The sequence below is a fragment of the Macrosteles quadrilineatus genome, unplaced genomic scaffold (assembly GCF_028750875.1).
Source record: "Macrosteles quadrilineatus isolate MER2022 unplaced genomic scaffold, UCM_ALF_1.0 Scaffold_5__1_contigs__length_97177068, whole genome shotgun sequence".
Lineage (NCBI taxonomy): Eukaryota > Metazoa > Arthropoda > Insecta > Hemiptera > Cicadellidae > Macrosteles > Macrosteles quadrilineatus.
In genome coordinates this window covers 83,054,319-83,068,132 of record NW_026542598.1, presented here as the reverse complement: position 1 = coordinate 83,068,132, position 13,814 = coordinate 83,054,319, and the positions used below count along the sequence as shown (strand labels likewise).

Sequence of the window (13,814 nt, the reverse complement as noted above, 5' to 3'; positions counted from 1 at the left end):
GGCATTCTTTTATCAGTAGCTCAAAGTTTTATTTGTTTTACTACTTAAATAGATGAAAAAAAATGTTGTCTACCCATAACACTTACTCATTGGAAAATATAAAACATAGTACCATACTTCCAACAATCATGTTTATGCTACACTCCTGCTTCTTGAAAAAACACAGCTTATTAGGCAAAAACATCTGCAATGTGTATTCTAATGCAGTGGCGGATCCAGAGGCGAAGGGGGCCACAGTACCCCCCTCGGCATACATAGACAAATATTTTTTACTGCATGTAGTACAGTAGTGCATACACATTGCGTAAAATAATTTGTCACACTAACTTTGGACAAAGAAATTGTATAAAACAACAATTTTGGAGACTTAGTCTACAAAAACTTTTTTGGGGGGGGGGTACCCCCGAACCCCTGTTTCGCCCCCCCCCCCTTGTGACTGTTCTAGATCCGCCACTGTTCTAATGACTGTGAGAACTGTAAAATTGATTCATTCTCTATTTATCTAAACCAGACTTGGAATACTGCTGTGATCTGTCTGTGGCTTAGTTACAAACTGTCAAAGTGAATCACAGATACTATCTATGTATTACACACTACTATATCCATACTAATACCATGAGTAGCATATCAACAGCATGTAGCCCATCAATGGGTAAGTTCAAATTCCTAACTTATGTAAAATTTAGAAAAACATCATATTCAGTTACGATGCTTTGTTTATTCATTGTTTATTTATATTTAAAAACAGCTGTAAATAAAGTAACACCATTATTTCACAATTGTATCAACTGTTTTATTTCAAAATTTGTTCACATTACAACAAAGATAAGAGACTAACCTAAAAATGTTTGCTTATTTTTACTAAATGCCTGTAAAATCGGATCCCTTTACTTGAAAAACATACCAACAATAACCATTTAAACAATTCAACAAATATATAAATCACAAGAAACTATGTAAGTTGAAACAACATTATACATTTATAATTTCAACGTGACAATGTTTATTAAAACTTGCAAAATAACAATACCACAAAATATTCTTTAAGTTATAGATAGAATGGTAAGTTATCTATGCATTGTTTAAGGGCACCATTAACCTGATTTTACATACAATTACTGACTTAGATAGATTTTTAACTCAGCAATATGCTCAGACTCAAAGTTAAACCTAGAAGTTTAAACAGATGGCAAGACAAATAAAGAAGGATAGTTAAAATCTCAATAAATGACAATCTTGACAAATTTACTTTGCCACAACGCCTTAAACTGTGCGTACACATTAGTCGTTGATAACTCTAACCTTTCATGAAGAAACTAAAAATAAAGTTAATAATTGAATACTCTTCAATGCAGAAACTAAACAAAAGTTCATTACCAACTAAAAATATCTTCATTAAAATTAAGTTAAAACTCTGCTTTCCAAAATTTGCAAACTAAAACTAACTATTCATAATGGGTGCATGAATATAAACAACCCCACCAATTCCTTTTAACTTAAGAATAAGTAAAAAACTGCTATTTACATACTATTTACAAAGTAAAAATGGAAAATCGTAAAAATAAATAAACGTTACAGTACAGGAAATCTCTATCTACGGTACCAGAGAGTGGAGTGGTGGTTCACGTTGGTCGGAGTGAGCATGTTATGACAGGTTAATCTCTAAAAAAACAAACTGTATTATTGACCAAAAGTAAAACACAAGCACATACAAAATAAATATTTACGATCTTATATGAATATAAAAACTAGCGTACATGTTGCTCGAATTCGAGCAATTGCAATGTATTACAGGAGTTATTTCAAAACAAATAACAGTCATATTTAGGCTACAATGAGTTTAAAAGAGTCAACTCAAAGATTACCGGTGTGTAACTCAGACCATGTTTATCTTCGTTATTATATAGTCAATGGTTATTGATAAACCTAAAGCATTCCGGCCGGTTTTCTCCTTCTCAAAATGACTCGCTGTACAGGCAACTCAGGTCATTGATAGAGGGCCAATTGAGAACGAAAAGTCGTTTTGGGGTAGTGTTAGGGAGCAAACCTAAAAATAGTTTAGATTGTCCAGGGTCAGGACGCGCCACTGTTCTTCAGCTGCGGTCGTTATCACGATTACGCCTCCTGTCTATGTTTCGTTGTCGTCGCGTCGGAGGCATTTAAAAGAAAAAAAACAACAAATAAACAAATTATAGCTACACAAAACAACGATAAATGCACAAATTTAAGTTACAATCATGCTAACACGATCCGTCATAGCGACACAAAACAACGATAAATACACAAATTTAAGATACAACCATACTACCACGATCCGTCATGGGGGTTATGTTTACACAAACTCAAATAGTAAATAAATGTACTTAATGCCGTTTCTTTGAATCGAAAAATAAATAGCAGCAATTAAATTATACAGCTGATAAAAATGTAAACAATTATGTTCTTCATAAGGATAACATGGGAACTTTCAAAGCCACTGGGGCAGAGCCCAAGGGACTTTTTCAAGAATGTAAGGCCAGTTTGCAAATCTACGCGACACGCTCTTTCCAATGAGACTTTAATGGATAAAATTGGTTAAGAAATGGTGGAGGAGTTCAACCGACAAAGTTTCATGTAGCGTATCAATTATATAGATTTGAACGAATAGTGTTTTTGGCCTCTGGGGACATCAAAATAAAAAAGTAAATCGGTCCTGGGACTAGGTCTTACCTAAATAATTTAACATAAAAATTAAAATGTTGCTTAATTTTTTTAATTTTGTACCTACGGTAAAAGCTACTTCCCTTTAGGGAAATTCTGTAAAAGAGGCCCTTGCAACAATTTTAGTAAGATTCAGGTAGATTTGGAGTAAGCAATATAAACTTCATGCATTAGGGACAAAGTCTTAAATTATTTGCAAAGAAATATAGGACGCTTGTGACGAGCTGGCTTATCCATAGCAACGTTAAACAACAATGAATGGTGACGTTCCGGAATGTTCCTAGCTCCTGGCGCCGTGGCCCGGCTGATGTTCCGGAATGTCTGTAGCAGCGAAAGTGTTAAAGATATTAGCTTTGAAATATATTAAAACTCTGTAAATAATAGTGCAAGGAATGGTAAGAATCTCAAGATTTTGAATGTTTCCTTACAAGATTCCCCAAAGCTCAGTCCTGCCATACACCTCACAGCTTTCTGTTGAAGGACTACAAGTTTTTTTATGTTTGTTTTGGTAGTGTATCCCCGTATCCACATATATAATTGTTAAATACAGTACGTTAAATTGAAATAAAAAATTAGTAGTAGATTGTTTTCAAAGTTTCAATTGAACATACTTTACTAAATCTTCTTAGTATAAATCTGACCTTAATAATTTTGTACTAAGGTAATCTATGATCATTCTAGTTCAGCGCACTGTTTACCATGAGACCCAAGAATTTAGTTTGTGGAACAATATCTACGATCTGATCTTCTTCCACTAAACTTTTACTGTCAAAACTTAACATTCTAGTCGAAAAATTCAAAAAAGCTGTCTTATCAACACAATAAATACCAACCCATTCCTGGTCGGAGACTGGTTGTGACCAGTTGAACCGTCCCTCAATAATCTGTAATCAGAAAAATCTAAAAATCACATGGGCAAGTGCGCACATTTTAAATCTTAGAAGATAAATAATTAGTTACATCTACATACTAAGTACTTTTCCAGCTTGTGTGACATCTTTTGGGGGTCTTCTTAAGCTATCTTTTTATCACTAATGGCTATAGTCTGCATATTTACAGACGTTAGGCCTACTGGTATTGCAGTAAGATCAAGCGAATAAGAAGTGAAATGACGAGTCCAAGAAATGAAACGGAGGAATAAAGACGTGACTCTGCCGCATGTTCGTCGCCACATTATTTTCTTGACCCTGTCACGATAACAGTGACGTGTGTAAATATATAGACAATAGCGTTAGTGAAGAAAATAGCTTATGCCATGTGAAGATCCCACACAAGCTGGCAAAATGCATAGGGTTACACAAAAACATCTTACTCAAGATCATAGGCAGCAAAAACAAAAATCTAATATCAAGTTTTCAGCCACGACCCGATTATTTTTACTGGCGTAAAAGAATACTGAATATTTACGCAATGACTTACGTCTCCCATAGTGTCAGGAAGTTTGTAGGCAGCGTGCCGGCCATACAGGTGGGGCAAGTAGTCTTCCCGTTCACTGAAATCAAAAAAAGAAACTTAATTAACAATAAAATCCTCACAGAGCAAGTGAGTATTATTGATTACTGACACCATAGGGTGAATAGTTGGCATCAGTCTCTATAACTACAACTAACTGGATTATGCGCTTTAATCCTCAGAAATACACACTGCAGCCATACACTTCATACGGGGCTGTCGTGTTTTAATTAATAAAGACTGACATATCTTTAATAATACTTCCTCAATTCAAATGCAGGATTCACCGTTTTACTCGTCATGAAAGTACAACCCTCAAGACAGCTTACCTTTTGAAGGAAAATCTGTGGAGGAGGCCTGTCTGGGGGAGGCCACTGCCCCATTGCCAAAGCTGTAACTGTGTCCTGTGCTTGACATGACCTCAGACGCCCTGAGCGAAAAAGTCAGTTACGGTTGAATTCCGCTCCAGAGATAAATGGTAACATCAGGAAGGATATCCCACAGTCCAAAAATGATTGAGTAAAGTTGACTGCTTCCGAGGAAGGTCAAGCTACTTAGGCAGTATCATCCAACATCAAGCTATCCCAACTGATCTAAATGTCTAAATTTCCTCTTTAAATTACCAATTCATGGTAAATTGTAAAGCATGGCTAAATACTATTTTCAGTATTTTCAATTTTAGAACATACATACCGCCTGTCAGTTACAGCTTGATTGTTGTCGCGATCCTCCTGTTCATGCCTGGACTTCTCAGATCTATATGAGTATTCAAGAGAGGATCTGACATCTGTAAAACATAATATTATGTAGGCCTACGTTAGATGAAAGAACAAAAACCAATCACTGATGATACTTCAGCTGACATTAAATAACTATAGGTCGGCCACTTAGAAAGCGACCTGCGCGCTAATGCTAACTAATGCTAGAGGAGGTCGTTTTCTAAGCGGCCGACCTATACCATGAATTCATCTTTTTATTTTCCAATTTTACATTGTCAGAAAATATAAACAGGCATAGAAAACACCTATAAGTGCCTAAAAAAAATTGTATTCAACTCATGGCAAAAATAGTTATGCATCTCAAGAAATTAAAAAGAGTCATGTAGAAAAAGATTTTTTCACGGCTGCCTGTCAAAACTGTGAATCTACACTGGTCCAGTAATCTTATGACTGAGAAGTTTTGGTCTTGGTGATATCGGTAAGCAAGTATGACTGTGTAGTAAAAACATAACTAAGGCTGTGGTTTGCAAGATGCGTATTAGATGCGCTGCGACTTGAAAGCACTGTGATCGATTTGTCAGTGAAATTCAGCAGAATTCTTTCTGAAGTTCCTTGAGGTGGTATTCGGGCTATATAACTAAAAAGTTATATAGTCCGAATACCACTTCGACGAACCCTTGGCATATTCCCGCGCTTGCACTTTATCTCCAACTTTGAATTTCCTTTTAATACCGACTTGGACTCCCTTCTTCTGATATTTGTACGGTTCTAATGTTGGAACAATGATTGCGATGTTTGTTCGTACGCTCCTTCCAAAAATTATGTGGTATGCTGATGTACCAGTTGAATTCGAGGATTGCCTCAGTTGCATTAGAAGTCTTTGGATTTTATATTGCAGTGTCCCCTTTGTCGCCATTGTTGATTCCACTAATTTTACTAATTAAAGTTCACATTTTCTATAAGGAAATAGAAAGTAGGTTTTTATTTTATCTTGGTTATCACAATCTGTAAGTAAACATAAACAATTCAACCAGTAAACAAAATAATGATTTTAACACATTAATGTTAGAAATAAAATTTAAATAAAACAAAACACATGTTAATTGTTAACATATGTTTTATCGGTACTTTCCTGTTAAAGGGAACATTCATTATTATCGATGATTTTCTTTGATATATCGATATTAACAAATTGAAACATATCAGTTGACAACTACGATAAATAAATATTGTTCAGAATCGACAATCGAAAATTTAAAAAAATATTGAAATAAAACTTTTCCAAACTAACCTAACAAAACAAACCAAACTTGCTGTAACATTTAAAAACTCCATTTAATATTCTCAACTCGCCTTTTCTGTTATCAAACTGAATTTTTAAATGGTACAGCAAGTTTGGTTGGTTATGTTAAGTTAGCTTAGAATGGATTCATTTCTTTCCATATAATAGACTATATTTTAGCCTAAATATCAGCTGTCAATTTGTAATGTATCGTAAAGGAAAAAATCGATGTATCGAAAAAAAAATCACCGATAATAATGAATGTTCCCTTTAACAGGAAAGTACCGTTTTATCTATGGTTTGTTTAAGTCATTGACATTTTTAGGTTTTAGGTAAATAACATGGAATCTATAATATTAAAACGTGACAGGGATTCTGAATCAACCACTCAATGGATTTTCATGATTTTTGTGTTGAAAGAAAGATAATTTTGAGAATTAGGGAATGTCGAGGCCATAATTTTAATTTAGAATCCCAGTTTTTTAGAAATTAAGTTTAAATTTTTTAAAAGTCTAGCAACCGACGCTAACATTCTAAACTATATTTTGGCATAATATAATTTGCTTAACATAACAGCAGTAAACATTCAGCGCTTGTGACACAAATAATTCAGCTATTGGATGAAAATGAAATGACATACGTATAATTGATTAATTTATACTATGTGTAATGCTATAATCATTTATACATTCATTTAATCGGTCAGAGGATGAGAGTTTATTTAACATTGTAAAATACTAGATGTTCTAATTTATTTTCTTGAGCAGTCTTTAAAATATTCAATTTGTTTTAGAGCAATATAATTTGTCATAACTATCAGCTGGTTGAATAAAAAGATATTCTATAGAACTACTAGCTGACCCGGCGAACTTCGTATCGCCTAAGTTATAGGTTTCCCCTAAGACAGACCAATGGAAAGAAAGTACCGTTACGTTTAATTTTCAAGATGATCTCGTTTGCATCGCTCAATCACGTCCTGGTTGAAGTTCGTTCGCTACGCTCACTCACCTTTGGGTTGAAGTTCGTTCGCTACGCTCACTCACCTTTGGGTTGGAGCTCGTTCGCTACGCTCACTCACCTTTAGGTTGGAGCTCGTTCAGGTTAGCTCGTTCGCTATGCTCACTCGCCTCCAGGTTGAAGTTCGTTCAGGTTGGAGCTCGTTCGCTGCGCTCACTTGCCTTCAGGTTAGCTCGTTCGCTACGCTCACTCGCCTCCAGGTTGAAGTTCGTTCGCTACGCTCACTCACCTTTTGGTTGCAAATTAGCTGTTGTCATAAATGTAAAAGAAATAATAGTGCTGCACCCTGTTGGTAATCCTTGTAACTTTAATGCTATTGAACATCATAGAACAGAACCAACTTGTTTAATTGAAACAGCTGTTAAGATTCATTAATTCCATTTCTCATAAGGTTAACATGGGAAACTCCAGAGCCACTGGGGCGGAGCCCTTTTAAGAATTTCGAAACAGGAAATAGTTTATGTCCGATTCGCATACCTACAGAATTTACACACCAAATTTCATAACGATCGGTGAAGTCGTTCCGGAGGAGTTTGCAGACAAACACTGTGACACGAGAATTTTATATATTAGATGAGGTTAGTTTATTTATTCTGGCATTTTGTCATTGATTATAGGAAATAAGTAAGACTCTATAACCATATTGCTGTATACGAATCAAAGCTCACGAGTCTTACAAAAAAAGCTTATAATCAACTTTTTGAGGAAAGGTTGGGAAAATAACAATGATCACATGTTTGAATTCATCTTGGCAGCTTTATCTTTACTATAAATTTTGAACGGCTTAAACTATGCTTGAGTTAGTAATATACACACCATATACAGTTTTAATGGACTACTCAATTCCTATACGTAGGACGGGCCAACAGCTCGTATAAAGTAAATGTATTCTTTATTTATCACTAATAATTAATTGAAATAAATAGTAATAACAAATCCTATTTCCGTCAAATTGCAAACGGGAGCAGCAAATAGGCCGTGCATATTAGTTACACGTGCACTTTGATTTGCAATCTAGGAAACCACAGAGACGATACGTTGTAAGATGAATGTTCTGCAGCTCATATATGCTTGTGTAGCGCATCTATTACGTGCCTAGCAAACCACAGCCTTAAGGAAACATCTTTAATGTCAGGCTTATCAGCCAAGACGCAACTACTGAACTACTGTATTTGGTTTAGTAGAAAATCTAATACACTCACCACGTTTTTCATCAAAGAAGCCTTCAAACAGGACAAAGTTGTTGTTCTGAGGGTATATCTTTGCTAACCCGTAGTGCTTGTTCAAGAAGTACAAGATGTTTTGAGATGGTCTGTCAATCGCTAGTTTACAAGGCTTAATGTCTTTGTCCTGAAAAATAAAAATTCAAATTTATCTAAACGAGGGGACTCGTGCGCAAACAGCGCAGTTAAATAGGGTCCTAAAGGTTTTTTCTGAGAGAAAATTAATCCAGTGAAAAATACCTCTTCAAGATATAATTTACAATTTATTGATGGTTTAAGAACTAGACTTTAAAGACTGACTTGCCTACCTGAGGAACAGTGGTTAAATTACAATTCACATTTAAATTGTTATAGAGAAAGTTATTCAGCATAACTGTATCTTTGAAAATGACTGTAGTATTAAATTAATTATGAGGGGCGTAGCCTTAAAGGCAATAACATTGATTGCCATTCACAGGTGTGCTAGATCAAGCTTTAAAATGACACCTCAATCTTAAAAATCGGTTAAGTAGAACAGCTGCAAAAGGGAAGTAACAGAGGTATATACTTACTGTATTAAGTATATAAATAGCTTAAGTGCACATTCAGGTTAGTAAAAGTCATTTGAATATGTTTTAACGGTTAATTAAAACATTTCTTGAGAAACTAGGATTATTCCTACTTTAACACGTTCGCTACTGCAATAGTACAACATTTTTCATTCATATGGACCAGCGACAGCTGGTTTCTACCCATAGGCTGCCGCATATATGCGACGGCTAGTTACATTAAAATAGACTGACGTTGCATATTTGCGACGGTGTTCCAATGTTATCAAAACGCTTATATCTTTGTTCCTTTGGAAAATAAATTTTGCCAACAATTTTACAGGGGAAACATTTTAGAAGCGATTTTTATTCTCACCTATCGTGAGGCTATCTATGACCAATTTCACTCAACTATTGTTTACAATGTAAACTTGGGCAGTGTTAACATACCTCTAACATGTAGTCAAACATTCTCTTTCCTATTCCAGTCCTCTGCTTTGATTCATGGACATAGAAGTCAAGTACGCACAATGTTTCCTTCTCATGGACCATGCCAGTTGGGTCAGACAGGAACAAATGTTTCACTCCCATCTTCAGAATACCAACAACGCTTCCTTTTCCACTGCAAATTTCAAGTTAAAACTAGATTAATTTACCAATCAGGCAAATATTTCTCAAGATTCACAAAGGTCAGAGTGGATTTAGAAATCTCTACAGAGTCTAGGATTGTAAACTTCTCAGTTACCAACTCTTAAGTCATAATCGATAAGAAACCTCAAATACAAAATAATTCTGTCAGTTATATGAACTGATGTAAACATTAATAACTTCATTGGCAACTGAATCACACTACTAAAGAAAAAAAGGTATGCAAGTTATAATTGAGGAGGTCCTGCTATCACAATGACACCACATAAAAAGCTAAAACACCCTTTTCTCAGTCCTTTTCCTATGTATAATTGATTATGCAAATTTATTTATATGTAACATACAAGAAAATATTAATTTATATACATGTGTCTGCTAGCACGATAACTTAAGCAAAAATCATCCCATTTTGAAGAAATGTGGTACAAACTTGAAAAAGCGAAGTCCCGCGCTCTACCACTAGACCAGCTCACTCCCCCTCCCCCAAATAATATAAGTTCTACCATTACAAAACTGGCACCATATTAACCTAGAATTCAAGATCAAGTTGTAAATGAGTCAACTGGAAGGTACTCAGGCGCTGGAAGCACTGGGGTGCCTTTATACAGTTATGCTTTCTCCCATATCAAAAATGTCCCTGTATAAAATTACCCCTGTACTTTAATTCTAGGGTTAATGGCTTTTTATGCAGTATTAGTGTTTTGTATGTTTTTTTAATGACTCGGACCGTGGTGTCGTCCTCTAATCCAGCTACTTGGAGGCCACGAATTGTGGATATATTTATAGGCATGATATGTGGATGTGATACTCCCTGGTGTGCATTAGTGAGTACTACAACAATATTCAGTACTATCCTGATAGTTAGACCAATTCGTAAATTACAAGGCAAAAATGTGGTTCGGACTTCACTATGAACTGCATGTCCCTTAGTTGGTTCTTTGAACTATTAACAGTAATGTCTAAGGAACATGTCGGACTTAGTCAGTAGTTGACTACAAGATCACACCACTCATCTCCATTCATACTTGGCTTAAAATAACTACCTTTGTATGGTGGCCATTTCAGTTAAAAGTATGGGTTTGATTTTTATCCCATATTGGATTATCTGTAGTTTTCAGTATACATGGTCTCCTTCCCCCTATATTAGCCAGGATAGTCCAGGTTCTGTTGTATTTCATTTTGAAAAATGAGAACTAAGTTACGCCTATGTCACCACTGTTTTTACATATCTGCCAGATTGTCACGTTTTTAGGACAATTCAAAATGTTTGTCCTTTTGCCAAAGAATGTTGAATGACAACACTATATACTCTGTTCACAAAATTTAGGCGGTTTTAGGGGAAGGAATAGATCTCCTCCACGTTTTCATCCTACCATTAAAATATAGCTCAACAGCTGAGACTAGTGAAAACATCAATCGCAGCTGCAACATACATTAAGCGGAAAGTGGTGGGTGAACTTCCCCTCAAACCGCCTAAATATTGTGAACAGACTATAGCCAAATACAGCGTACTTACTGGTTGTCTCTAGGATCCATCATGATATAGAGCGTGTGATCACAGATTCTTAATCTCTCCGCACTGGTGATAGGATGGTGTAGGCCTTGTGCTCTCGCCGAGGCTAGTCCCATGGTGTCTACTATATCCGACACTTGGCTTGCCACATGTCTGATAAATAAATAACAAGGTCAGAAATTACAACAAACAGTCACTATAGTTCGGCCGCTTAGAAAGCGACCTCCTCCAACATTGGTTTAGCATTAGCGCGCAGGTCGTTTTCTAAGCGGCCGAACTATAGACTGTACAATAATTGCAAAGGCTAACCATATAATAAGCTAATTAGGCCTAGGGCTATTTTTAATCTAAACTTGTCTTGACAGTCAGTACACAGCTTATACCAAAGGGCCTGTAACATTTTGCCGGCATAACAGGTTCTATATTGGGATTAATTTTTCCTTTTGAGATTATTTTCATACAACATATTAAATGTAGTCATTGCACTTGATTGCATCATCAAAAGATGCAACACTTCTCTAAACTGGACACAGCTGTTATGATTATTGCTGTTAAGTTTAAATGGTCCTGCTGAAGAAACAACCTAAGTTAATCAGTTACAAACATACCATTCTACACTCATAGGTAGTTATTCAGCTAAAGCTAGCACCATATAGAATATGACATATTCTATATGGTAATCTAAGTAGCTTACAGTTTAGAAGGAATCTTTTAGTGTCTGCGTAATCCTAGGGATATCAACAACAAGTAAGATCAGAAAAATAGCCTAGGCTACCCATGTAGCACAGATGGTTGGGCCAACGTTGGCCAACTGTGGGACAGTTGGTCGATGGTTGGTTGGAGCTTCCACAACCAACCAACCGTTGTCCAACTGTATATCTCGTAGTTGGGCCAACCAATATTTACAACTGTGGACCAACATTGGTTCATTGTTAATGAAATACATTAATATGCATTGCTGGGTATCATACATCAAGCCAACCGTTGTCCAACCGTTTTTCACTCCGTTGGACCAACAAAAGATACTTTTGTTGGACCAACGATGGTCCATAGTTGAGTTTACACGACTTTCATTCTCTGGGTCTAGCTAATTATAATAAAATATCTGGTTTTACAATACCTTTATCAGTTCCAAAAGTTTCCAAAAGTTTTTGGAACTGATAAAGGTATTGTAAAACCAGATATTTTATACAGTTCCGGGGCTACAACAATGAATTTTAATCATTATAATAATGCAAATATTTTTTAAAATAATATTCTTTAACTTATTTGCAACAATTTAAGGGGAAAGAGTAATTAATCATATAACAGGCAATTATAATAGCATTAATAATCTAACAGTAATTAATTAATATATATTCAAATACCAGTATCCTCTCTAACTAAAAAAAAAAAAAAAAACTACTTATGATGCCTTAACAGATTAACAGAATCATATTATACTGTGTAGTATCAAAAATGTTTGAAGTATTGCGACCATTGCAACTGTCGGCTACTCTTTCACCACTTGAAAACTCTCTATATCAACAATCACAGATAGCTCAGTGGTAAAGTAAGAGGCTCATAAGTCGAAGGACCCGGGTTCGAGACCCGTCTGGGCCGAAAAATTTTGTTCTAGCTTTTTTTCAAAATTTGTTTTTATGAACTATTTAATCAATTTACTCAACTAATAATTATGCTTTTCGTACTAAATCTTTATTATTTTGAGTGAAATAAAACGGTTGGTCAATGGTTGGATGGAAAACAGTTTAAAGAGGTGACATTTTCTACCGTTGGCCAACTGTGTGGCTCCACAATTTACCAACGTTGGCCCAACCATCTGTGCTACATGGGTAGGCCTATTTATAAGGACCTTTAAAGGTGTAATTGCACTACTGCTCAAAGTCGAATGTTGAGAAGTTGTTATTGACATTGTGATAAAGGCTAGACCATATACGTCACAGCCTTAATTCATCCTATCTCAAACCTAGAAGTCTAACATCATTTTGTAAAGATAATATGCGACCATTGGATTGAGATATATTTTGTTTTATTTGAGGGTTGTAAGAACATACCTTACATTTATCTGAGGTAGAGTAAGATGTATTAGTAACCTAACCTAGGCTAGTTTTAAACCTAATGCTAACATGAAATACTTACGAAGCTTTTCTTATGTCACCGTTGAAATCCGCCGGTAGCAGAGTGTTGGAAACTTTGGAAATATAATATTTAAATATTTCATTTAAGTTATATTTAAACTCCATATTCAAAGCACTATAATTGAATGCACTATTTCAACAAAGAATTTAGGCTAAGATAAGAACTTGATTTGAAAAGTTTACAGAAACGTCGTACACTCTCCTATAGTAGGCCTTACGTCTAGCACAAAAATTGAACTTGTCTAAATCCATCAGACCATGACGACAGACGACAGCCAGTCCAGCGGTCCCGCGTAGCGTCAGAACGTCCCTTCCATTCCCTTTCACTTTCCGCGTTTTATAACCATTGCCACCCCTAGACAGACAGACGGAGAGAGAGGCTGAGATTCTGAGAAACCCAGTCGTAGCCTCGGTTTCTTTTTCTTCGCTTACAAGCGTTTGAATAGAGGCGGGAGAACTACTTGTGTGATGCGGCACGCGGAATACCGGAAAAGGAAAGTCCCGGTAGTTTGACAGAATGCCACTGCAATATTGGATCGCTACAGTCGAGTTAGATTCGAGTTGATAATTATTATTATGCACTGACATAGACATT

The 13,814-nt window shown here is 35.7% G+C and overlaps 1 protein-coding gene across 1 annotated transcript; it reads right to left on the bottom strand.

Moving 5' to 3' along the window:
- Nucleotides 1-1,463: 1,463 nt before the first annotated feature.
- LOC128995734 (alpha-tubulin N-acetyltransferase-like) lies at nt 1,464-13,431 on the bottom strand. Its single transcript, XM_054420751.1, has 8 exons — nt 13,221-13,431; nt 11,085-11,234; nt 9,371-9,542; nt 8,373-8,520; nt 4,846-4,939; nt 4,120-4,192; nt 3,534-3,584; nt 1,464-1,662 (listed from the first exon to the last, which is right to left on the bottom strand). The coding sequence occupies exons 1-8, from the start codon at nt 13,322-13,324 to the stop codon at nt 1,591-1,593; spliced, it is 864 nt and encodes a 287-aa protein (XP_054276726.1). The 5' UTR covers nt 13,325-13,431; the 3' UTR covers nt 1,464-1,590.
- Between the last annotated feature and the right edge of the window lie 383 nt (nt 13,432-13,814).

Excerpts from the sequence above, each read along its gene's own strand:
- LOC128995734 (XM_054420751.1), bottom strand. The coding sequence starts at position 13,324 with ATGGAGTTTAAATATAACTTAAATGAAATATTTAAATATTATATTTCC. Across the intron at positions 4,193-4,845 it reads CAAGCTGTAACTGACAGGCG|TGAACGGGAAGACTACTTGC; the intron begins GTATGTATGTTC and ends TTTTGATTTCAG. Across the intron at positions 3,585-4,119 it reads TTCCTGACACTATGGGAGAC|ATTATTGAGGGACGGTTCAA; the intron begins GTAAGTCATTGC and ends TTCTGATTACAG.